Source organism: Bos javanicus, chromosome 5 (genome assembly GCF_032452875.1).
Source record: "Bos javanicus breed banteng chromosome 5, ARS-OSU_banteng_1.0, whole genome shotgun sequence".
NCBI classification, from domain to species: Eukaryota; Metazoa; Chordata; class Mammalia; order Artiodactyla; family Bovidae; genus Bos; species Bos javanicus.
Window position 1 is genome coordinate 57,885,434 of NC_083872.1, and position 25,405 is coordinate 57,910,838.

The window sequence follows — 25,405 nt, forward strand, 5'->3', positions numbered from 1 at the left end:
TGCTCCGAGTTAAGGCTCTTGGGGCAGCATGGATGGTGGTGAGGCTGGTAGAGCAGGGGAGAAAGACAGAGGCCTAGGGACTCACTGGTAGGAACTGAGGACCCAGGCATCCAGCTCCCTGGCCCCGCCCCAACGCCGGTCTAACCCCGTCCTACCCTTCATTGAAATAGGACACAGTAACAAAGGCTTGAGTTCTTGGAATCTTCCCTTTTACACCTGGTGGTGGAGAGTAGGGAGGGGGGAGCTCTGATTGGAAGGGTGTATTTGGGTGTTGTGTGTATGTTGTGCGTGTAAGTACACATAAACACACGTGTAATATACACATATTTTTGGTGGGGGTTGGAGAGGAGAAGGAATGAATACATGAGGCCCTCTAGTGGAAACAGGGATCTAAGCAGCTCCTGACTTTTGAGACTTGGAAGAGAACCCTCCATTTTTATCAGAAATATAGCTGCTGAGTAATAAGAGTTTGGAGTATTATTGTTGCATCTGAACTGGAGATCTGAGGTAGGGAGTGGAGACAGCCTGTCTTTCTGCTTCTGTCTCCCCTCTAAGCTTAAAAAGACAAGAACCCTGCCACCCTCTATCCTTCGTCTCCTCTTTCTACATGATCTCCTTAGTCATGGAATCATAAGCACTTTTGAAGGATTATTATGCATCAGGTCCTCTACTTTGTTTTGCAGAACGGCCAAAGACATAGATAGCCCAGCTTAGGGACTGCACCAAAGAGTATGGGCATGTGTGTAAGCCATCCTGAATGATGTAAGAACAGGCTCCCTTAGCCCCTCTTCCAATCAGTTTTATTCTCCTGTGCCCCTCACCTAGAAATCTTGGTATGATACTAATCCTCAAGGAACTCAGATTTCCTCACAAATAACATTTGTAGTGCTACCACCCTATGTACAACGTGTGTTTTTCACTCTGTCATGCTCAGCTGTGTTCCTACATGAAGTTAAAGATACTCCTTTCAAGACATTTTTTTGAGACTTCAAAGTGGGGAATGAGATGATGCCTCTAATAAGGAATAAGATGGAATCAATTATACTGTGGGCTTGAGTCTTCTTCAAGATCTGTGCTCCATCATACCTCAGTAACTTACTGATGGGGGTGAGAGGAAGAAAGGCCAAGAAACATCTAAGGAGGAGGCTTCTAATGCCTACAGTTCCAGGTGCTCATTTCTTTAATCAACCACATCATAAAAATCAGAAAGAAAGAAACCGCAACGAACAAAGGGAAAGGAAAAAACAACAGCCTTGTTCTCCCCATCATCTTCGTTCTCCTCTTCCTCCTTGGGTGGAGGGGGGAGGTGGCACATCCGGGGCTCAGGGCTGGGTCCCAGGCAGGTCTGCTATGCAGACAATTGAGTTTCACTTCCTGTCAGCCCCAGAGCTGAGACAGGATGTCTGAGGGCACAGTGGGGGGCCTAGGGTTGGGTGGTCAACTGGAGCCACTTGAGGACTGATTCTTGCAGAAAGTACACCTCAGATAGTACAGACAGGAACAATGCATTCCTCTAGTTTTTAGAGACTTCATCTCACTCTTACCTTTAATCATTAGTAACAGGGTTATGGAAAGGAGATCCAGCAGGGCTGAAGAACGATTGGTGAAAGGGGCAAGGGTTAAGGATGGCAGTGTTAGAACACTTGCAATGATTATGTATTGAATGTATTTTTACACGAGTCTTTTTGAGATTTTCTGAGCTGGGCCTCTGGTGGAAGTCAGGAAGGTGGAGTACGGGAGAGAAGGCAAGCTGTGACCCCATAAAACTTCAGAAGCTTCATTTCAAAGCTTTAGTAAATTCCTAGTCAGCCATTGCTCTCAGCTGGTTTTTGTTTTTTTTTTTTAAAGTGGGACATGCAGCCTAGTGTTGGAGGTGGTCACTTTTTCTGTTGGACATTAACCTAGGCCAAACTGGGGATTTGGAGGAAGACAAAACTGTTGATGAGGAAAAAACAACACGGGGGGTGAGGGAGGGCCGGGCAGACACCTGAGGAGGGGAGAGGAACCTGTAGCCGGCCCCTCCCAAGCTGCGGGGGAAACGAGTTTAGCAGGACTTAGCCCTGAAGGAACAAGAGCTGCCGAAAAAAGCGGGGGAGGGAGAACATTTGGGTTCCTCTAAAGAAAAGGGAGACACGGGGTCGGGCAGGGCTGCAAAGGGAGTGAACGTGCGGCTCGGATTATTGGCGTTTTGCCCGGATTTGGATCCCCAGAGCGCTGAGACTTGGCCGAGGTTAATTAGAATACTAATTGGGTCCGCCCAGCAGCCTTCACCTCACCCTCTGACCCAGGGGCGAGCCCGAGGAGGTTCCCGGGTCGAAAGCCAGAGCAAACTTGGGCGTCGTCACTTCGCCGCCCGAGTCCCTGGGGCCGCCCCAGGGGCAGGGCCAGGCCGGGGCTATTCGCCCCGCCCGCCCACCGCGCCTTCTCAGCCGTAGAAGTCGCCGGCAACCCTGCAGCTGCGGGGACAAATGACCGACAGGCAGCGCCCTCGGCTTTGCACGTCTCTCTCGCGCGCGTCTCTCTCGGGAGGGTTGAGCTGAGCGGCCAAGGGCAATCGGCGCGCGATTTCTACCTCCCCACCTTCTAAGAGAGGGTCAGTTGGGGTCTTGCGTTCGCCCCCAACACTGGTGCGCCCCAGTGCGTTCCCGGAGTTTGCCTGCCCCGCCCCGTATCCCCAAGCGGCTCTGGAACCTGGGCGCAGGCTAGGACCTGAATATCCTTCTTTTCCTCATTTACTAGCCTTCCCTCTCCTCCGCCTTCTGGATGCAGGTGGGCCTTGCCCCCTTTTCTCCCGCAGGTCCTAGACAGACGAAAGAGTGCCTGTGGGATAGGGGCTGTGCCTCGGAACTTCTCTCGGCGCCCAGACAACTGCTAAATACGCAGCAGGCGCCCAATACTGGTATCAATGGCAGTAAAAGAGGCTACAGCTCTTATTTTATTTTAGTCTTCAGCTTCTTTCCGCCTCCTTCACTTCTGTCCACCAAATGGTGTACTCTCCCTTTAAGACTAAAATGGTGGCTTGTTACGATCAGGACTCCACTTCCGGTGGGGAGGGGGGCGGGACCCCAGCCCGCTCACGCCGGAAGTGGTTTGCGTTTTCAAGATGGCGACTCCCTATGTAACTGACGAGACCGGCGGTGAGTGCGGGAGTCGCGGAGCCGCTTCTCCCCGGGCTCTCGGGGCAGGGGTTCGGACTTAGAAAGGGGTCTGTGCCCCGCCCATCCCGGGGCCCCTCCTTTGCCCCGCCCTCCGGACCGCCTTCCCCATTCATTCTCTCCTACGGGGTGTCACCTGCGCCCCCTTCTGGTCTCTTGTTCGGGGGTCTCCGCTTCCGGTTACCCAAGCCCTGGGGTCCTTCAATGCTGGTCCTTGATCCAGGACCCTCACGAGCCCTTAGCTTTTCTCCAGCACTTGGAGCTCCCATATCTCTTTTGGGTTCTTCAGCCTTGGGGGCGCCTCCACTCTCAATTCCCTCCAATTCCTGATCCCCCCCTTTTCCCCTCCCCCATCTCTCAGTGTACCTGCTTTCTATCCTACCGGAGCCCCTTTTAAATACTATTTATCAAAACTGTATCTGTTGGAGACCTCCTCATTGCTACATAGTTCTTTTTCCACTCTTCCTCATCTTAATTGTTAGTTCACTGAGGCCCAGAGGTGTGAGGAGAAGAGGAACCTAATACAACTTTCAGCTGGAGTTCTCTCCTTGATAACACCACCCATTACTCTTCGGTACCTTCTCTGGTGATGGTGATAAGAGTTGAGGGATCTGAGGTGGTAGAAGGTAAACGAGAAGGTGTCTAGTGGCCTCTCAAGTCCTCTGACAAGTTTATAGAACCCACTATTTCTTCTAGTCAGAAGATTTTCCATCCTGGCTGATTGAGATGCTGAAGTGTCTGCTGTGTATGTGAGGTTGATATGTTGAAAATTGGGAATCAAGATTTTCATTTTGGCTATGCCCCATCCTAATTGCCTCATCTTTAGGAAAAATGTGCGTATCTATTCAGTGACAGTCGAATAAGATAGTATATGTGAAAGCAATTTATAAAATGCTGTGCAAGGCAAGGAGTTACTGTTTTTTTGTAGTCCTCATTGTGTATTTGTAATAGCAGTGAGTGTGTGTGTGTACTTTGGTACATGCAGTCTGTTTTAAAATATACGTTTTATGCCTCTTGCTTTTCTTGTTTTCCATGTTACTTCTCAACTCACCTCTCATATGGTATCTAATGACAACCCAAGTCTCTGCTACTTCTCTGCAACATCACCTTTCAAAGTGGTACAAGTTCTCTTGCTCTCTACATAGTAGGTACTTCTTCAATTTGCCTCTTTTGATGTGTGCTTTGAAAATATTACTCATTGTCCAGTACATTTCTACTTATTAACTGGTTTTTTTTAAACTGATTTAATGAAAATTCAGATATGACATCTCACCTTACCCTCCCAAGAGGTATCTTCTGTTCTCATGTGACCGTGTAGAAGAGAAGGAATCACACTGCTTTTTTGCTTTCCCTTGCTGCTTCCAGATCATTGATCTACCACTGTCACTGTAATTCTCCTGGAAGATGTTGCCATGCAATTGTAGCATTTTCTCTAAAACTTCAGGGTCAACATCCACTGCCCACAAGGACAAGACGTATCATATCATTTCATTCTGTTTCTCAGTGTCTCCACTCAGCATCTATGGAATACTTAAAGATACATATTTATTATTTATTTGGCTGCATCCACACAGGGGATTTTGGTTGTGTCATGTGGAATCTTCCATTGGGTCACACAGACTTAGTTGCCCTAGGGCATGTGTGGTCTTAGTTCCCCTACCAGGGATTGAACCTGTGTCCTCTGCATTGCAAGGTGGACTTTTAACCCCTAGACCAACAGGGAAGTACCTGCAATACTTTTATAATTCCTCAACATGAGATTATTGATTTTCCTTTGAATTTTCAAGCCAGCTACACATCAGAACCACTGCAGTCTGCACCTACTACATATCCTACTACACAGAACACCACCAGTGACAGGGCTCCCCATCACTTACTTTAGCTTCCTTACTCAGTCACCTTTTTTACTTCCACACACCCATAGAATCAGCTTTTTGCCCTCTTTAGTTTCTCTGGTCCTTGACCTCTTCTCCATTTCACTTCATTGAGTCTACCAGCACCTTTATGACTATTTCTTTTTTTTTAGTTTTTAAAAAATTAATTAATTTTTAATTGAGCTGGGTCTTTGTTGCTGTGCATGGGCTTTCTCTAGTTGTGGGGAGCAGGGGCTACTCTTGTGATGCTTTGGCTTTTCTGTTGTAGAGCACAGGCTGTATGCGCACAGGCTTCAGCAGTTGGCAGCACTCGGGCTCTGTAGTTGTGGCACATGCACTTGGTTGCTGGACGTCATGTGGAATTTTCCTGGACCAGCGATCCAACTGGTGTCTCTCACATTGGCAGATGGATTCTTATCCACTGCTCCTCAAGGGAAATCCCTGTTGTGACTACTTTTGATGCTGCCCTGCTGGATCTCTGTGACCAGTCACTACCTTCATTGCTTTCTTCATTCATTTTGATCTTCAGTACTAAGCAAGCACTTCTGTTATCTTGAATCATACCCATCAACTTTTTTCTTGGCTTCTGCTTCTAGGCCACAGTGCATGGCTAGAGAAAAGGCATGGACTGCAGCACATTCGGTATAATATAACAATGTTAACTTCTGACAAGGTCATGGATTTTCTCCAATTCTTCTTTCTATTAAAAATTTTTTTTTCTTAATTGGCTGCTCTGAGTCTTTAGTTGTGGCATGCAGAATCTTTAGTTGCAGCATGCAGACTCTTAGTGGCAGCATGTGGGGTGTAGTTTCCTGACCAGGGATCAAACCTGGGTCTTCTGCCTTAGGAACGCAGAGTCTTAGCGACTGGATCACCAGGGAAGTTGCATCCAGTTCGTCTTTCTCCATATGCTTACATCCTAACATGGCTATTTTCCCTACCTTTCTCAGCTCTGTGACTTTCCCTTCTCCTTGTGGCAACTGGCCTCACTTTCTATTTCATTAAGTTAAGGTCTGTTATTTCTCTTTCCTTCCTTTTCATAGCCTGATTTGAATATCAGGTTCACACATACTATTTCCATTTCCTTACTGCTTACTTGTTCCTTAACTTTTTTTTTTCTTTTTTGGCCTCACGGCTTTCAGAATCTTAGTTCCCTGACCAGGGATTGAACCCAGGTCACAGCAGTGAAAGTACCGAATGAATCTTCCTAACCACTGGCCTGCCAGGAAATTTCCTTGTTCCTTAAGTCTTTACAATGGCTTCTTTCTAGTACCAACTTCTCTCCTGAGTTGTCAGTTCCCTTTTCTAATTGTTTGGTGAGTAGCTTTTATTCTTGGATATACTGTCACACCTTAAATCCAGTCTGACCAAAATCATTATCAGTTTTTCCTTATTTCTGCTAAAGGCACCACTGTTCTAGCCAACCTAAGATGAACTTATTGCATCATTTCTCTCTTTCTTTCTCCCTTTTTAAATTTTAAATAGACTATTTTTTAGAACAGTTTTAGATTTACAGAAAAAAATTGAGAAAATGATACAGACAATTTCCATATACCTTAAACTCAGTTTCCCCGTTAATTAACGTCATACATTAGTATGAGATTATTATTGCAATTAATGAACCAGTATTCCAAACCATGGGTCGAACCCAGGTTTCGTGCAGTGCAGGCAGATTCTTCATCAGCTGAGCCACCAGGGAAGCCCAAGAATACTGGAGTGGGTAGCCTATGCATTCTCCAGCGGATCTTCCCAACCCAGGAATCGAACTGGGGTCTCCTGCATTGCAGGCAGATTCTTTACCATCTGAGCTACCAGGGAAGCGTTATAAACTAAGGTCCATACATTATTCAGATTTTCTCAGTTTTTACCTTTTTTTTTTTTTAACCTGTTCCAGAATCCCTTATTAGATTTAGTTCTCATGTCACCTTCAACTCTGAGAGATTCTGAGACTTTCCTTGTTTTTGATAACCTTAACAGTTTTGAGGAGTATTGACCAGGTATTTTTGTAGGATCCCCTCTGTAGGAATTTGATGTTTTTCTCATGATTAGACTGGGATTAAGTAACTCCGGGAGTTGGTGATGGACAGGGAGGCCTGGCGTGCTGCGATTCATGGGGTCGCAGAGTTGGACATGACTGAGCGACTGAACTGAACTGAACTAAAGTGCTTTTTAGAGAGGGACCATAGAAGTAAAGTGATATTTTCATCGTATCATATTGAAGTTACATAGTATCACGTCGATTTTTTTTTTTACTCTTGATAGTTACCATGATCTCCTGCCAGAGGTGGTATTTGTAAGATTTCTCCACTGTGAAGTTACTTTTTCCCCCTTCTCCTTTCTGTTTTGTACTCTTCAGAAGAAAGTCACTATCCACAGTCCACACTTCAAGAGTTATACTTCCTTTAAGAATGTAATATTTATACACATTTGGAATTCATCTGCACAGGAGATTTTTCTCTTCTCCATGATACATTTATTCAATAATTTATTGATGGACAGAAAAGCCTGGCGTGTTGCAGTCCATCGGGTTGCAAAGAGTCAGACACAACTGAGTGACTGGACTGAACTGAACTGAATTTATTTGTATCAATATGGATGTTGGGTTATTTTACTTATTTTACTGTTCAGATGTTCCAGCTTTGAACATTGAGAGCTTGTTTAGTTGGCCCTGTGTCCCTTTGACATACCCTCATCAGTGTAGGTTTTTGTTGTTTTGGGTTTTTTGTTTTTGTTGTTTTTCAGTGCTTCCTTTTTGACACTAGAAGGTGCTCCAGGCTCATCTTGTATATTTCCTGTCCCAGAACTAAAGTCGTCTTTTTCTCCAAGGAACCCTTGTTCTTTTTACTGAAGAATGATGTAGGAAACCAAGATCAGAACACTAGATGTTTTTGTTATTATCAACAAATGTAACTGGGGTGTTATTTTCACATTGTCTTTCAATCCCACCCCCTCAATCAAAGTATCATTTTTCTCCTCCTGTGGCCATTACCATTATTCCATCTTCAGTATTAGTTAGCTATATGGCCTGGGAATTTTAAGCCTAGGGAAATCCAAGACTTAGTTTTCTTATCAATGAAATAGGAATAGTAACTCCTACATTATAGGATTATTGTGAGAATTAATTAAAATTTAAATGAATTAAGGTACATGTCTAGGACATAGGAAAGAAAGAAAGTGAAGTTGCTCAGTCATGTCTGACTCTTTGTGACCCCATGGACTGTAGCCTACCAGGCTTTTCTGTCCATGGGATTTTCCAGGCAAGAGTACTGGAGTGGATTGCCATTTCCTTCTCCAGGGGATCTTCCTGACCCAGGGATCAAACCCAGATCTCCCACATTGTAGGCAGACGCTTTACCTACTGTCTGAGCCACCAGGGAAGTCCTAAGAAAGTACCTAAGTCCTAAGGAAGCACATGGACAGTACCTAAGACATGGTTCTGTAATTGTTACTTTTTATGTAAAGATTTGGTTTAGAAGAAATTATATGTGCAAAGTATCAAGCAGAATACTTGAGTCAATCTAACTGCCTGATAAAATTCTAGTTTCCTTTATCCTGCAGATATTGCCATGACCTCCTAAATGGTTGTTCTACCTCTGTCTCTCTGTTCCGGTTTGACACACTGTTACCAGATTACTGCTCAAGTGCAATTTAATTATGTAAAGTTGTTCAGTATAATTTGTCAACTGTTAAATTTGGCATATACCCTTCTGATCTTTATTTTTCTGTGCACTTTAAGAACATTTTTTAATCAGACGGTATTTACGTTTTTATGTGTTGCCTTTTCATTTAACCTCATGACATAAATATTTTTCCTTGCTATTAAAAACTCTTTGTAAACATCTTTTAAAATACTGGCAGAGTGTTTTATTTGAGCATGCACCCTGTTACCTTTTTTCTGTTATTGGACTTCCAGATTGTTTCTAGAATTTTTGTTATAAAAACTCGATGAATGTTTTTGTCTGCATTTAGGATTTTTTCTTAGGATAGATTTCTCAGAAATAGACTTACTGGATTGGAGGGTACAAACTTTTATTTATTTTTAATTAATTATAAAATTCATATTGTTTATAGAAAACTTAGAAAATATTTTCATAACTAGTGTAAAGTATAAGTCACATGCATGTTTGGTAATTCCAGAGCCCAAAGATGACTACAGTTAATGTTTCCTTTTAGTTTTTCTTTCTATGCACATATACAGCATTATCTATTTAACATAATTCGGATCATACTGAATGGCTGTGCTTTCCAGGATGTAACTCTCAGAACACTTAGTAGTCCTGTGAGATGTGCTATAAAATAAAAGGCTAAAATAAAAATAAGGTTCCTGTGGTCAAATAAATTTGAGAAACACTGTAAACCATATTCCCATCAGAATATTCACATGAATAAGAACATAATGTGTTTAAGTCTTTGTTGGTAAGAACAAACAAATTTTTTTTCCTGTGTTTTAACCCAGAATTTCTCAAACTTAAGAAATTTTGAGGGGTAACCCTTGTTAATATCTTACAGAAGTAGTGTTTTATATAACGATATTTTTTGGAAATGCTGCGAAATGTTAGGACTACCTTATTCCCTTGCTTAGATTGCTTTCTAAAGGATTTTACCACTGACAATATGTGAAAATACTGGTTTCAGCACTTCTTTGACTACATTGGAATTCTTATCTTTAAAAATTCTACTGCTTTGATAGATTAAAATAATATTCTATTGTTTTAATTTTTATTTCCTTTGATTACTAGTGAGGTTGAACTTTCTGGTATTCTTTTTCACTTATAACACAATACACAATAGTAGTGTAAAAAGCATAGCCTTCAGAACCCACAGATTGGATTCGAATTCTGCAGTTAACTGACATTGTAACTTTGGGCAAATTAGTATAAATACTGAATGTTTATATTAATTGGAATGAAGCAAACACTCAGTAAAAGGTAGCTGCTATTATCTTTTTGGAATTGGCTATCAAATTAACATACAGCCTATTTGCTCTTACATTAAAGATACTCCTCTCTAGTATGAGCACAAACCACTTTTCAATACAGTATCATCACATACTATTATTGTGAAAGTCACTCAGTTGTGTCCGACTCTTTGCGACCCCTGGGACTGTCCATGGAATTCTCCAGGCCAGAATACTGGAGTGGGTAACCTTTCTCTTCTCCAGGGGATCTTCCCAACCCAGGGATCAAACCGAGGTCTCCCGCGTTGCGGGCGGATTCTTTACCAGCTGAGCCACAAGGAAAGCCTTTCACACACTATGTCTCTGCTTAAATCCTCCAGTGAAACTGGGCAGTAAAGTATAAAGCAAGGGAAACTACATATCAGTAAGCTGATAGGTAATCACATCAGAACTGAGTTCAGATTGCACATATTAATACATGCTGCCTTTGTGATCTTAATCGTATCTTCGATCTCTTGAAGGCTTTGTTTCCTCAGCTGTAGATGATGATAATCTACCTATTGTCTAGAATCACTGCAGTAGTATATGTAAAATTCCTGGTGTATTGTGGCCACTTATTAATGTTCTTTCCTAATTGTTTTCAACATACTGTGAGTTTTACACTGCCATCATTTTTTTTTTTTAATTGTGTTGCTTTTGGGACTTCCCTCGTTGTCCAACGGCTAAGAGTCCGAGTTCCCAATGGAGGGGTCCTGTGTTTGATCCCTGGTCAGTGAACTAGATCCCACAGGCCACAGATCCAGATCCAGATCCACAGATCCCACATGCCACAGATGCCAAGATCCGGCTCTGTCAAATGTTTGAAAAAATTGTGTTGCTTTTGAAAGGTTCTTGTATTTATTTACTCATGTTTATTTATTTGGCTGCACTGGATCTTGGCTGTGGCATTCAAACTCTTAGGTGTGGCATGTGGGATCTGTTTCCCTGAGCAGGGATCAAACTTGTGTCCTCTGCATTGGGAGTGTAGAGTATTAGCCACTAAACCACCAGAGAAGTCCCTACACTGCCATAGTTTTGCTTGTTGTTATTCTTAGAATGCCCTTTCTTTCTCTGCCTACACAAATATCAGCCACTGATTTACTATTGTTATTATTTACTATTACATAGTCTTTGAGGTCAAGTCCCTGAGTTTTTCCTAATTTCGTGTCACTTTCACCCATCAAGTAGGGTGTGGTTATTTATTCTCTTGAAATCGCCTATTAGTATGTATCAGTGTCTCTTAGGAATACCTAAAACATTCATATATATCTATATCTATATATTTTTGGCAGAACCATGCAGCATCTGGGATCTTAGTTCCCCAACCAGAGATCAAATCCATGACCCCTGCTTGGGAGAGTGGAGTCTTAACCACCAGACCTCCAGGGAAGTCCCAAGACATTTATATTTTTATCTTATTCTTTGTTTACCTAACTTGTCCACCCTTCTCCTTACTTAAACTGTAAATTTCTTGAAAGCGGGGGCCAATTTACTGATCTTGATAATTTCCGTAGCATTTAGTAGAGGATTTTTCTCACAGGCTTTCAATAAATGTTTACTGCATTTAATTAATTTGTAGTCTGGCTTCTGACCACTTTACTTTTCTGAAGTTGTATTCTTGAACATAATTAGGGATTCCCAAATTGCCAAAATCAATAACCTTTTTCTTCTCAGTTCTCCTTTTCCTTAATCCCTTTGTAGTATTTAATACTGTTAATCACCTGGCCTACCTTCAGACTCTTGGTCTCCATGGAATAGTACTGTCTCAGTCTTTGTTTTCTACGATTACTTCCTGGTGTCTCTGACACCTTTTCTTTCTTGAGGAAAATAATCAGGACTGTTTTTCTGGGGTCACTCCTCCAAATTGGGTCTTCTCTTTTAATATTCTACGTTAGAAACTACACCTGAATCTTATAATTGGTGGCCCCGAGGTCATCCTCAGGCTCAGATCTGTAACCCTGATCTTAACTTTGAAGCAGGCACCAGGGCTTCAACACACCTTTAACAGTCACTTCCATGTCACCCTTTGGAGTTCTTTCAAGCCTTCCTGTGTTGTATCTTCACTGTCTCCCCACCCCTGCCCCCCGAAAACTAGGCCTTTTTCACTTTAAGGAAACAGTTTGAGGATTATAAAACAGGAGATGTGAGGAAATAACAAAATTTACGAAGTTCTTACGGTAGCAGTCTCTAACCTCTTTGTTTTTGGTTCTCTCAAAGATGCCTCCTGAGGGCATTTTCTTGCAGTACCTGGTTAACACTCTGAACTTTCACTGCAGGGGGTCTGAGTTTGATCCCTAGTAAAGGAACTAGATCCACGTACCACAAAGCCAAATTAAATAAATAAAAGTAAATACGTACTTAAAAAAAAAGATGCTACCTAAGGATCTTTATATGCTGCCCATGGTTTTTATTTCTAGGTTTCAGTTCAGTTCAGTCCCTCAGTTGTGTCCGACTCTTTGTGACCCCATGAATCACAGCACGCCAGGCCTCCCTGTCCGTCACCATCTCCCCGAATTCACTCAGACTCACGTCCATCCAGTCAGTGATGCCATCCAGCCATCTCATTCTCTGTTGTCCCCTTCTCCTCCTGACCCCAATCCCTCCCAGCATCAGAATCTTTTCTAATGAGTCAACTCTTCGCATGAGGTGGCCAAAGTACTGGAGTTTCAGCTTCAGCATCATTCCCTCCAAAGAAATCCCAGGGCTGATCTCTTTCAGAATGGACTGGTTGGATCTCCTCGAAGTCCAAGGGACTCTCAAGAGTCTTCTCCAACACCACAGTTCAAAAGCATCAATTCTTTGGCGCTCAGCCTTCACAGTCCAACTCTCACATCCATACATGACCACAGGAAAAACCATAGCCTTGACTAGACGGACCTTTGTTGGCAAAGTAATGTCTCTGCTTCTGAATATGCTATCTAGGTTGGTCATAACTTTCCTTCCAAGGAGTAAGTGTCTTTTAATTTCATGGCTGCAGTCACCATCTGTAGTGATTTTGGAGCCCAGAAAAATAAAGTCTGACATTGTTTCCACTGTTTCCCCATCTATTTCCCATGAAGTGGTGGGACCGGATGCCATGATCTTCGTTTTCTGAATGTTGAGCTTTAAGCCAACTTTTTCACTCACCACTTTCACTTTCATCAACAGGCTCTTTAGCTCCTCTTCACTTTCTGCCATAAGGGTGGTGTCATCTGCATATCTGAGGTTATTGATATTTCTCCTGGCAACCTTGATTCCAGCTTGTGCTTCTTCCAGCCCAGCATTTCTCATGATGTACTCTGCATATAAGTTAAATAAGCAGGGTGACAATATGCAGCCTTGACGTACTCCTTTTCCTATTTGGAACCAGTCTGTTCCATGTCCAGTTCTAACTTGCTTCCTGACCTGCATACAGACTTCTCAAGAGGCAGATCAGGTGGTCTGGTATTCCCATCTCTTTCAGAATTTTCCACAGTTTCTTGTGATCCACACAGTCAAAGGCTTTGGCATAGTCAATAAAGCAGAAATAGATGTTTTTCTGGAACTCTCTTGCTTTTTCCATGATCCAGCGGATGTTGGCAATTTGATCTCTGGTTCCTCTGCCTTTTCTAAAACCAGCTTGAACATCAGGAAGTTCACAGTTCACGTGTTGCTGAAGCCTGGCTTGGAGAATTTTGAGCATTACTTTACTAGCATGTGAGATGAGTGCAATTGTGCAGTAGTTTGGGCATTCTTTGGCATTGCCTTTCTTAGGGATTGGAATGAAAACTAACCTTTTCCAGTCCTGTGGCCACTGCTGAGTTTTCCAAATTTGCTGGCATGTTGAGTGCAACACTTTCACACCATCATCTTCCAGGATTTGAAATAGCTCAACTGGAATTCCATCACCTCCACTGGGTTTGTTCGTAGTGATGCTTTCTAAGGCCCACTTGACTTCACATTCCAGGATGTCTGGCTCTAGGTCAGTGATCACACCATCGTAATTATCTGGGTCGTGAAGATCTTTTTTGTACAGTTCTTCTGTGTATTCTTGCCACCTCTTCTTAATATCTTCTGCTTCTGTTAGGTCCATACCATTTCTGTCCTGTATCGAGCCCATCTTTGCCTGAAATGTTCCCTTGGTATCTCTAATTCTTGAAGAGAGCTCTAGTCTTTCCCATTCTGTTGTTTTCCTCTATTTCTTTGCATTGATCGCTGAGGAAGGCTTTCTTATCTGCCTTGCTGTTCTTTGAAACTCTGCATTCAGATGCTTATATCTTTCCTTTTCTCCTTTGCTTTTCGCTTCTCTCCTTTTCACAGCTATTTGTAAGGCTTCCCCAGACAGCCATTTTGCCTTTTTGCATTTCTTTTCCATGGGGATGGTCTTGACCCCTGTCTCCTGTACAATGTCACGAACCTCCATCCATAGTTCATCAGGCACTCTATCTATCAGATCTAGGCCCTTAAATCTATTTCTCACTTCCACTGTATAATCATAAGGGATTTGATTTAGGTCATACCTGAATGGTCTAGTGGTTTTCCCTACTTTCTTCAATTTAAGTCTGAATTTGATAATAAGGAGTTCATGATCTGAGCCACAGTCAGCTCCTGGTCTTGTTTTTGTTGACTGTATAGAGCTTCTCCGTCTTTGGCTGCAAAGAATATAATCAGTCTGATTTCGATGTTGACCATCTGGTGATGTCCATGTATAGCGTCTTCTCTTGTGTTGTTGGAAGAGGATGTTTGCTATGACCAGTGCGTTCTCTTGTCAAAACTCTATTAGCCTTTGCCCTGCTTCATTCCGTATTCCAAGGCCAAATTTGCCTGTTACTCCAGGTGTTTCTTGACTTCCTACTTTTGCATTCCAGTCCCCTATAATGAAAAGGACATCTTTTTTGGGTATTAGTTCTAAAAGGTCTTGTAGGTCTTCATAGAACCGTTCAACTTCAGCTTCTTCAGCGTTACTGGTTGGGGCATAGACTTGGATTACTGTGATATTGAATGGTTTGCCTTGGAAACGAACAGAGATCATTCTGTCGTTTTTGAGATTGCATTTCGAACTCTTTTGTTGACCATGATGGCTACTCCATTTCTTCTGAGGGATTCCTGCCCGCAGTAGTAGATATAATGGTCATCTGAGTTAAATTCACCCATTCCAGTCCATTTTAGTTCCCTGATTCCTAGAATGTCAACATTCACTCTTGCCATCTCTTGTTTGACCACTTCCAATTTGCCTTGATTCATGGACCTGACATTCCAGGTTCCTATGCAATATTGCTCTTTACAACATCAGACCTTGCTTCTATCACCAGTCATATCCACAGCTGGGTATTGTTCCTCTTTCAGTATCCTATCATTTTGCCTTTTCATACTGTTCAGGGGGTTCTCAAGGCAAGAATACTGAAGTGGTTTGCCATTCCCTTCTCCAGTGGACCACATTCTGTCAGATCTCTCCACCATGACCCGCCCATCTTGGGTTGCCCCACAGGCATGGCTTAGTTTCATTGAGTTAGACAAGGCTGTGGTCCTAGTGTGATTAGATTGACGAGTTTTCTGTGAGTATGGTTTCAGTGTGTCTGCCCTCTGATGCCCTCTTGCAACACCTACCATCTTACTTGGGTTTCTCTTACCTTGGGCATGGGGTATCTCTTCATGGCTGCTCCAGCAAAGTGCAGCTGCTGCTCCTTACCTTGGGTGAGGGGTATCTCCTCACCACCACCCTTCCTGTCCTTCAACGTGGGATAGCTCCTCTAGGCCCTCCTGCGCCTGCTGCGCAGCCACTGCTCCTTGGACGTGGGGTTGGTCCTCCTGGCCGCCGCCCCTGGCCTCGGGCGTGGGGTTGCTCCTCCCGGCCCATGATATTCTGCCCATGGTTTTTATTTCTAGGTTTAGGAATCTGTAAATCTCTCCTTCCTTTTTGACTTTACCTTTGGAAGATCTGCTGGAGAAGGGAAAGACTACCCACTCCAGTATTCTGGCCTAGAGAATTCCATGGATTGTGTATAGTCTGTGGAGTCGCAAAGAGTCGGACATGACTGAGTGACTTTCACTTCACTTCACTTGGATACCATCAAGGCCAGAGAGTGAAACCAAAGATAACATAAAATAGGTGCTCCTTTGTGATAATGGGCTGTTTGTATCTCCAAGCGGTTTCCAGTTAGGATGGCTGTTGAAGAAGTTTCTGTCCCTATCTTTTCTCACATTCCATCTTTACTAGTCTTAAGCCTTCAACTGTAATCTGTTTGCAGTTTACTTAAACGTCTGTTCCTAGCTGTCTCTCCTTGTGTTGTGTGTTAGTGTGTTAGTCGCTCAGTCGTGCCCAAGTCTTTGTGACTCCATGGACTGCAGCCCACCAGGCCCCTCTGTCCATGAGATTCTCCAGGCAAGAATACTGGAGTGGGTTGCCATTTCCTTCTCCAGGGGATCTTCCCAACCCAGGGATCAAACCTGGGTCTCCTGCACTGCAGGCAGATTCTTTACCGACTGAGCTACAAGGGAAGCCCCAGCTGTCTCTCCTTAGTTCCATGTAAAAACACTGCCTTCCTAGAGTTGAATTAGTCATTTTCACAAAATTGTCTTCTCCTTTGGATTTTCTGTATATCAGTAGTTTATATTCTCCTCCAAATTGTCCACATTCAAGAGTGATATTGCAGTTAATGTTCTTACCTTTCTTTTTCATTAGAATGAATGCTACAAGAAGGCAAGACCCTTACTTTATTTATTCATTGTTGTATCTCTAGCTCCTGTTACAGTGCCTGCCACAACAGCAGGTACTCAATAAACATTTAAAATCCATGTGTGAAGAATGTTATTACTGTGTGCCCGTGTACCCACAGATATGTTGTGAAAAATACGAGACAACGTGAAAAGCACCAGATTAAATCCACTGTAGCGCAATAATTTCCTCTCATTCAAATGTTGGCAGTCTTGAGATCCCGTCTTACTCTTTATAATAAATTTTTCTTTCATTTTCTTTTCAACATCCATACAGACCATTTAAATCAAGTCTTCTCACATTGAAACTATTGTGTTTTTTTTTTCCTCTGCCTTTAGTTTATGTTACACATTTTCGGGTTAACCTTCTTAAAGCACTGCTTTGAGCAGATCATCTCCACTCCCTTAATGGCCTTCATTGTTCTCTCACATTAAGAAGCTTGAGTTCGAGCTCAAGAGGAGGTGGCTATCTTTCATATTCTGATTAACTTATTTTTAGTCTCTTTTCCCATTACATGTGTTTTTTGCCCAAACTATGCTGGATTCTTACTGTTCCCTAATATGATATTTAGATTTATTTATTTGTTAATTTGAATTGATTATAGTCTTAGATGGTTCAGGCCCTGTGCTTCAAAGATCAAAGGCAAAGTTTCTACTCTCAAGCAAGCAAACAATCATGTTAAACATTAGATCCTGATAAAAGGCCAAAACAGGTGCTGTGAGTGCACAAAGGGCAACTTCTAAATGGGTTTCGGGTGGAAAGGTCAGGAAAGACTTCACTGAGGAGTTTATACTTGAACTTGACCTTTAAAGACCAGTTCAGTTCAGTCTCTCAGTCATGTCCGACTGTTTGCGACCCCATGAACCGCAGCACGCCAAGCCTCCCTGTCCATCACCAACTCCCGGAGTTCACCCAAACCCATATCCATTGAGTCGGTGATGCCATCCAACCATCTCATCCTCTGTCATCCCCTTCTCCTCCTGCCCTCAATCTTTCCCAGCATCAGGGTCTTTTCAAATGAGTCAGCTCTTCGCATCCAGTGGCCAAAGTATTGGAGTTTCAGCTTCAACATCAGTCCTTCCAGTGAACACCCAGGACTGATCTCCTTTTAAGATGGACTGGTTGGATCTCCTTGTAGTCCAAGGGACTCTCAAGAGTCTTCTCTAATACCACAGTTCAAAAGCATCAATTCTTTGGCGCTCAGCTTTCTTCACAGTCCAACTCTCACATCATACATGACCACTGGAAAAACCATAGCCTTGACTAGATGGACCTTTGGTGATAAAGTAATGCCTCTGCTTTTTGATATGCTGTCTAGGGTGGTCATAACTTTCCTTTCAAGGAGTAAGCGTCTCCTAATTTCATGGCTGCAGTCACCATCGCAGTGATTTTGGAGCCCATAAAAATTAAAGACCAGTAGTCATTAAGATAAGAAGAAAAGTCTATTCCACGCCAAAGGAAGGGCATAGAGAATAAAGACAAAGGTGAGATTTGTGACTATTTCAGTGGCTAGAGCAGAGTGTGGCATAGAGGCTGGAGACTAGCAAGACCAGGGTCAAGAATGCTTTTGTGTGTGGTTTCATGTCCATCCAAATACCCTGAGGGAAACAGGAATCCAGGAAGAAATTTAGGTAGGTGAATGACTAATTTGTCCCTTTGTTTACATTGTCCTAAAAGCCTGAACTACTTCCCTTTCTTCTCTTTCCTCATAAGCACACCCCTACCCCTACCTGTCTAAATCTTGCTTGTCTTCCCAAGATCACAAAGTTGCTTTGTCCTACATAAAATCTTTATAAGTCACCTAGTCAAAAATAATTTCACCCTCCTTTGTGTACTCATTCTCTAAGCCGTTTAGATCTGAAGCCCAAAATGAGATTTTTAAAAACCCACAATATAACAATCTGAATTTTTGAAAGGAAAAGTTATTCATAATACAATCACCAAACATAGCTTTGCATATTGCACATTCTTTTTGTAATTTATGAATCTAACATTTAATATCAGAAATCATAGTATATATATGTTTCACATTCCATTACATCATATTAATGATTAAAATCATTTTTTAATGGCTGTATTATAAACCGTTCCTATATAGTTGGATGTGGCTTGGTTTTAATTTTTAGCTATTTAGAAATACTGCCATGGTTTCACGATTACCATGAATCTTTTTTTCTCTTTGGTCTCTTTTTTCTTTGTTTTTTCCAGTTGGAACTATTTCCTCATGCTAAATTTTCAAGATTGATTTTACTGAAACAAAGTGTGTTGTCTTTGACTTTAAAAGTCTTTACCCCTCCCCCAGTCAGTGAATTACCAAGTGCTTTTGTTTCTTTGATAATATATCTGGCATCATTTTCTTCCTTCCTTTTTCAGCCAGTTCTGTCTCATGCCAGGATTATTGCAGTCTTTTTTTTCCTAACTGATTTCCCCAGTTTCCAATGTTTTCCCTTAACAATTCATCTTTTCATCATGCCAGATTAATTGCCCTAAAACTCTGCATTGGATAAAAGATTCATTCATTTGACAGCTATTTAGTGAATGCATGCCATGTGCCAGATACTAAGCTCCTTAACTGGCATTTCGAAGTCTGAACATTCTCTCATTACTTTACATCAGCCCTGGTTCAGCCAGGCTGGTCTAGTCACCATGTCCTCCCCAGGCCGAATACACTGCCATTTTGGAAATTTTGTTTCAGAATAGGATTCTGTTTAGAATCCATTCTCCTTCCATTTTCATTTGCTTTAGTTTGATTCTTTCTCCAAAGCCCTAATCTCAGTCCTCTCTTGGAGCCTCTGTTTTCTCCTTACTGAGTTTTTATTTTTGTCTCTAAGCTGTTGCAGCTAAGCAATGTTCTCAGTGTTCCTCTTTCATTCACCGATAAATTCTGAATTCCTTGACCTTTTTAAGACTTTCTAAGACATGGCCCTATTTGTAGTTTTCAATGTGGCTTTGTTTTATTCCCCAACATGAACTGTCTGGTTCTCCTGCACGCCTCTGTTTTCTGATCCTTGCATACTCCAGGCCGTCCCCACAATCCAAGCCTTTCTTGGCTCATGTTTGTCCTTTCTCCCATCCCCTCTACCTGTCAAATCTTATCCATTTTTCTTTCATATTTTTTGGTTTTAGTTTATTAATGATGTTTGCATTATGAACACAGATAACACTGTGTAATCCATGTGGGAGGCTCTAGACTTGACTTTTTATTTTTTTAATCTTTTTTACTTTCTTGCCTCCCCTTTTTAAAACAGAAGTTATAGTAAAAAAAAAAAATGTGTAACATAAGATATAAATATATGTTTGTAAAACTTATGTTATTAAAGGTTAATGGTTTCTACTACATCTTCTTCCAGGTTGTCCCTCTTAAGGTAACCAGCATTAAAGTCTTGATAATCTTGGTATGTGTCCTTCCACACCTTTCCCTTTGACCCTATACACAAACTGTATGGGCCTCTAAGTGCCTGTCCTTGCCCCAACAAGAATGGGAGCCTCCTCTACACCAGCACTCCTCAAAATGTTGTCCAGGAGCCTTGGGGATTCCCTAAGATGCTTTCCAGAGGTCTACAAGCACAGCTATTTTGATAATGTACTAAGATGCTATTTGTGTCTTTTACTGAGGGTTTGCACTGAGGGTACAAAAGGAATGGTGGGTAAAACTGTGACCCTTTAGCCCTAATCAAGGTGGTGGGACCAACACTATACTAGTCACTGTGTTCTTCACTGCCACATGCTTATAATAAATAATGCCAGTTTCACTTAAGAATGTCCTTGATGATGCAATAAAAATGATTAATTTTGGATTTGGCTGGCAGTGCAGTGGTAAAACTCCATGCTCCCACTGTAGTGGGCACAGGTTTGATCGCTGGTCAGGAAACTAAGACCCACATGCCCAGAGGCATGGCCAAAAATTTTTTTTATTTCAAAAGTTTAAAAATTATTAATTTGATTAAACCCTGGCTGGCCCTTAAATACATATCTTTTTATTTACTATTTTTCCAGCATTATTGAGGTATGCCATAAAACATTATGTACAATGTTATAGGTGTACAATGTAGTGATTTGATTTGATACACTATATATGTTGTGAAAGGTTTACCACAATAAGGTTAGTTAACAGTTGGACAGGACTGAGTGACTGAACTGAACATACCCTTTACCTCACATAATTACCATTTCATTGATTTATGATAAGAACATGAAAACTCTTCACAGCAACTTTCAAGTATATATTTCAGTTTTGCTGTCTATAGTCACTGTGCTATACCTGATATCCCAGAACTTATTCATCTTATAACTGAAAATTACACATCTTTTTAGTGTTCTCTGTGAATTAAATGGGAAGGAAACATGAGACACTGCTGCCCCCTGAAGTTACGTGGCCTCTCAAGGAATAGCACTGCCACAGTTGTCCAACATGCAAGCTAAACCAGCTTCCTTTTCATGGGACTCTAGTTTTACTTGGAAGAAAGACTGACAAACTATAATTCAGACCTGAGTATCTGATAGGCATTTTCCTGTAAATGAAAGAAGTGAGCCTGTCATTTCATGGATATCAACTGACAGTGCTTATTGCCAGTGATAAAACTCAAGCCTTCAAGTGGAAATTAGAATTTTGGAAAACTTGTATCTGCCACTATGAGCACAACAGCTTCACAGTAAAGAGTTTTCTGATAACATCAATGGCTATGATTTAAAAACAAATCTCATATGAAATGTATAATATTACAAAATAAGAGTGTATGGGAGATTCTGAAAAAAGTTTGAGGATCTCTACATATTATCCTCCAGCTTGCATTTTCACTTAGTATATCATGGATACCATTCAAGGTCAGTTCATTTGTATCTAACTTTTTTTTTTTTAATAACATGGTGTTATATCCTGCGGATGACCTACATCTATTTGTTCACTCATCTGTTGATGGCTATTCAAGTTGCTTTCAGCTTTTTGCTAATTTAAATAATGTAGCAACATTATTATAATGTGAGCATCCTTTGCATATAGCCTTGTGTGCTGGTCCTTTTATTTCTACAGTATGGATTCCTGAAAGTTGACCAGTGTTTTTAACCATCCACCTTAGTAAAACTTATTTTCTATAACATCTCTGGTTATTTCTCCCTCTTATGATTCTTGTTTTTGCCCTTCCTGGCTTCTTATTCATGTACTGTCATTTGATGTCCTCATGTCGCTTGTGTTTTTTTAAACTTCCTCTGTGTCTGCCACATCTTGCCAACTAGGTTATTAAGGTAGAAACTCTCTGAGGGCAGGAATGGTGTATTATACAGTGTATAGGCACTCAGTAAATAGAGAGTAAAGGTTGATATGAGAAAAGAATGCCTTAATGGGTACATTTAGTGGAAGGGACTGGGGGAAACCATGCATTCATGCATTCTTTCATCTTGGGAGCTATTTGAAAATTAGAGTAACTCTCCAACCTAATTCTCCCATTTCAGGCAAGTACATCGCCTCAACACAGCGACCTGACGGGACCTGGCGAAAGCAGCGGAGGGTGAAAGAAGGCTATGTGCCCCAGGAGGAGGTCCCAGTGTGAGTGGTTAGGCATGAGGTGGGGGTATTTAATGGGCACCATACAGCAAGAAAGAACATGTGAATTTCCTGGTCCCAAGATCCTAAGAAATGGAAGGAGGGGGCTGCGATTCAGGGGTGAGTGAGGGATGAGTAACCAAATGACTGACTAGTCCAGTTTCTAGGGCCTCTGATCAGCAGAATCTGTAGAAGCATTCAGAGATCCAGAGCTTTAGGACCTACGTGTGTGTTAGTCACTCGGTCTGACTCTTTGCAACCCCATGGATTGTAGCCTACCAGGCTCCTCTGTCCATAGGATTTCCCAGGCAAGAATACTGGAGTGGATTCCCATTCCCTTCTCCAGGGGATCATCCTGACCCAGGGATCATACCTGAGTCTCCTGCATCGCAGGCCTTACCATCAGCCACCAAAACCTAGGGACCCTCCAATCTGCAGAGCTGAGGAAAGCCAGGGAGGGCCCGGAGGGAGAGGAAGGCAGCAGGAAAATGAAAAGGCTGATGTAAATTATGAGGTTGGGAAAAGGACTTGAAAAGTCAGTGATTCTTTGACACTGTTCCCCACAGGTATGAGAACAAGTATGTGAAGTTTTTCAAGAGTAAACCAGAATTGCCCCCTGGCCTGAGCCCAGAGGCCACTGCCCCCATCACCGCTTCCAGGCCTGAAGGCGGTGAGCCAGCCCTCTCCAAGACTGCCAAACGCAACCTGAAGCGGAAGGAGAAGAGGCGGCAGCAGCAAGAGAAAGGGGAGGCAGAGGCCTTGAGCCGGACTCTTGAGAAAGTGTCCCTGGGAGAGACAGCCCAGGTCCCCAGTGCCCCACAGGCCTCCCGGGCAGCGCCAACGGCCGCCTCAGACCAGCCCGACTCAGCTGCCACCACTGAGAAGGCCAAGAAGATAAAGAATCTAAAGAAGAAGCTTCGGCAGGTGGAAGAGCTGCAGCAGCGGATCCAGGCTGGAGAAATCAGCCAGCCCAGCAAAGAGCAGCTGGAGAAGCTAGCGAGGAGGAGGGCATTGGAGGAGGAGCTTGAGGACTTGGAGCTGGGCCTGTGAGGCCTTTGGGGATTAGGGGATGGACTGCAGAACAAACCGTGGGGCTCTCTGGGGTCCTGGGGAACGTGGGCAGCAGCAGTCGGGAGGGGTATCCCCGGACTGGCTCACTTCCACTTCTCATGGCCCGACTCCGTCCTCCAGAGCCTAGCCTCTCCCTCATTCCTTCCCTTTTTCCCCTAACTCCTGTTTTTTTGGACTTCTCGCTCTCTCTCCTATCCCCAGTATTCAAGATCTCAGTGACTATCCCAGGTACCTTTGCTGCTGATTTGGGTGTCTTGTTTAAAAGAAAATTGGGTGGGTGGGAGTCTCTTGGAGAACTGAGGTTGAGGATTGGGGAAGTACACCCAAGTCTTGGAGTCTTGGTTCCTGTTCACAGTGTTTATGGGTTATCTCCCCTTCCATCCCTCACCTCTTTTTTTTTTTTTTCCTTTTTTTAAAAAGAACAGAATAAACTCAAGTAGACAACATGTCTTGCTTTGTCTCTTTTCTTTTCAGCTTCTAGTAGTTGTTTTATCCTCTTCATTTGGGCACAGGAAGATAAGTGTTCAGAGTAGTGTTCTTTTTGCCTTTTTAAAATTACATGTGTCACCAAATTAGCAACACTGATTTCTGTACATGTTTGCTCAGACTTCAGTGAACAGAAATTAGTGTTATAATAAAATGTAACTTAGAACAAATTTAATTTGATATTAATTTGCATGTATTAATCATTATCGTGCTGCCTAGCAATGGAGCCCTAGTATCTCCCTTACTGTTTATTTCTGAAAATCATCAATCAGGGATTGAGCTTGGGCCACTGCAGTGAAAGTACCAAATCCTAACCACTGGAACACCAAGGAAGTCCCAGGACAGCTCTTACGAAATTTTACCTTATCAGATGCCACCCCAAGATGGCATTGTGGGGCAAACAAGAAGAGGAATTTACAGCCGAAATTAAGCTGTCACTTAATTTTTGCATATCCTCTGACTTCCACACATTCACTTAGCACAATCTTTCTAGCCAACTACCAGAACAGAAGGGAAGTCAGCCTTAATGAACTATCTGAAGAGTTCAAAAGTTCTTAGCTTAACTATTAAGGTCCTACTCAATCCAGCCTTATTTCTTGCCATTCCTTAACTCTGGTCAAACGGCTTCAATTCTGCTGAACTACTTTCAGTTCATCAAATGAGCCATATTCTCTCTGAGCCTTAGTCCTTTGTCCCTGATGGTTCCTCTGCCAAGAACACTTGCTGATCTCTTCTCCTTAATCAATTCTTTCTTAACCTTTGGATCTCTGCCTAAATGTTATCTTCCCTGGGAAGACTTCTGTTACCCTCAAATATTAATTAGGGGTCTTTTTTTGCATCTGGGATCTTAGTTCCCTGACCAGGAACCAAGCCCATACCCCATGCAGTGGAAACCAGAGTCTTAATCACTGGACCACCAGGGAAGTCCTCTGCTGCTGCTGCTGCTGCTGCTAAGTCACTTCAGTCGTGTCCGACTCTGTGTGACCCCACAGACGGCAGCCCACCAGGCTCCCCCGTCCCTGGGATTCTCCAGGCAAGAATACTGGAGTGGGTTGCCATTTCCTTCTCCAATGCATGAGAGTGAAAAGTCAAAGTGAAGTCACTCATTCGTGTCTGACTCTTAGCGACCTCATGGACTGCAGCCTACCAGACTCCTCCGTCCATGGGATTTTCCAGGGAAGTCCTCTAGGTGTCTTAATTTCCTTTCTCAACACTCCACCCTTAATGTTTATAATGCCATTTATTACATTATGCTATCACACGTATTTTCTTGTTAGCCATCCTCCTCCTTATTAGATCATGCGCTCCTGGAGCATTAGGCTTGTGTTTATTATCATTGCATCCCAATGCCTAATATAGTAAATTCTCAAATATTTGGCTGAATGAATGAAGCCGTAAGCCTTACGGAGAAACAGAAAATGAGGGAAAATTTGTGCCTTGCACACCTGAGAGGTTAATGAGAACTTGATTGGCCACCTCAGTACGAGACCAAAAGCCCAGGTTCCCTTGCATAGATCAGATCAGATCAGTCGCTCAGTCGTGTCCGACTCTTTGCGACCCCCATGAATCACAGCACACCAGGCCTCCCTGTCCATCACCAACTCCCGGAGTTCACTGAGACTCACGTCCATCCAGTCAGTGATGCCATCCAGCCATCTCATCTTCTGTCGT

The 25,405-nt window shown here is 42.7% G+C and overlaps 1 protein-coding gene across 2 annotated transcripts; it reads left to right on the plus strand.

Annotated features, from left to right (window-relative positions):
- Positions 1-2,810: 2,810 nt before the first annotated feature.
- On the plus strand, positions 2,811-23,694 carry PYM1 (PYM homolog 1, exon junction complex associated factor). 2 transcript variants are annotated; one of them, XM_061416906.1, is made up of 3 exons: positions 2,811-3,137; positions 22,087-22,180; positions 22,744-23,694. In XM_061416906.1, exons 1-3 carry the CDS (start codon positions 3,104-3,106, stop codon positions 23,225-23,227), a joined length of 612 nt encoding a protein of 203 aa, XP_061272890.1. In that variant the 5' UTR covers positions 2,811-3,103; the 3' UTR covers positions 23,228-23,694. The 2 variants fall into 2 exon arrangements, with proteins under 2 accessions (XP_061272890.1, XP_061272889.1); XM_061416905.1 differs by lacking the exon at positions 2,811-3,137 and adding an exon at positions 3,148-4,299.
- The last annotated feature ends 1,711 nt before the right edge of the window (positions 23,695-25,405 follow it).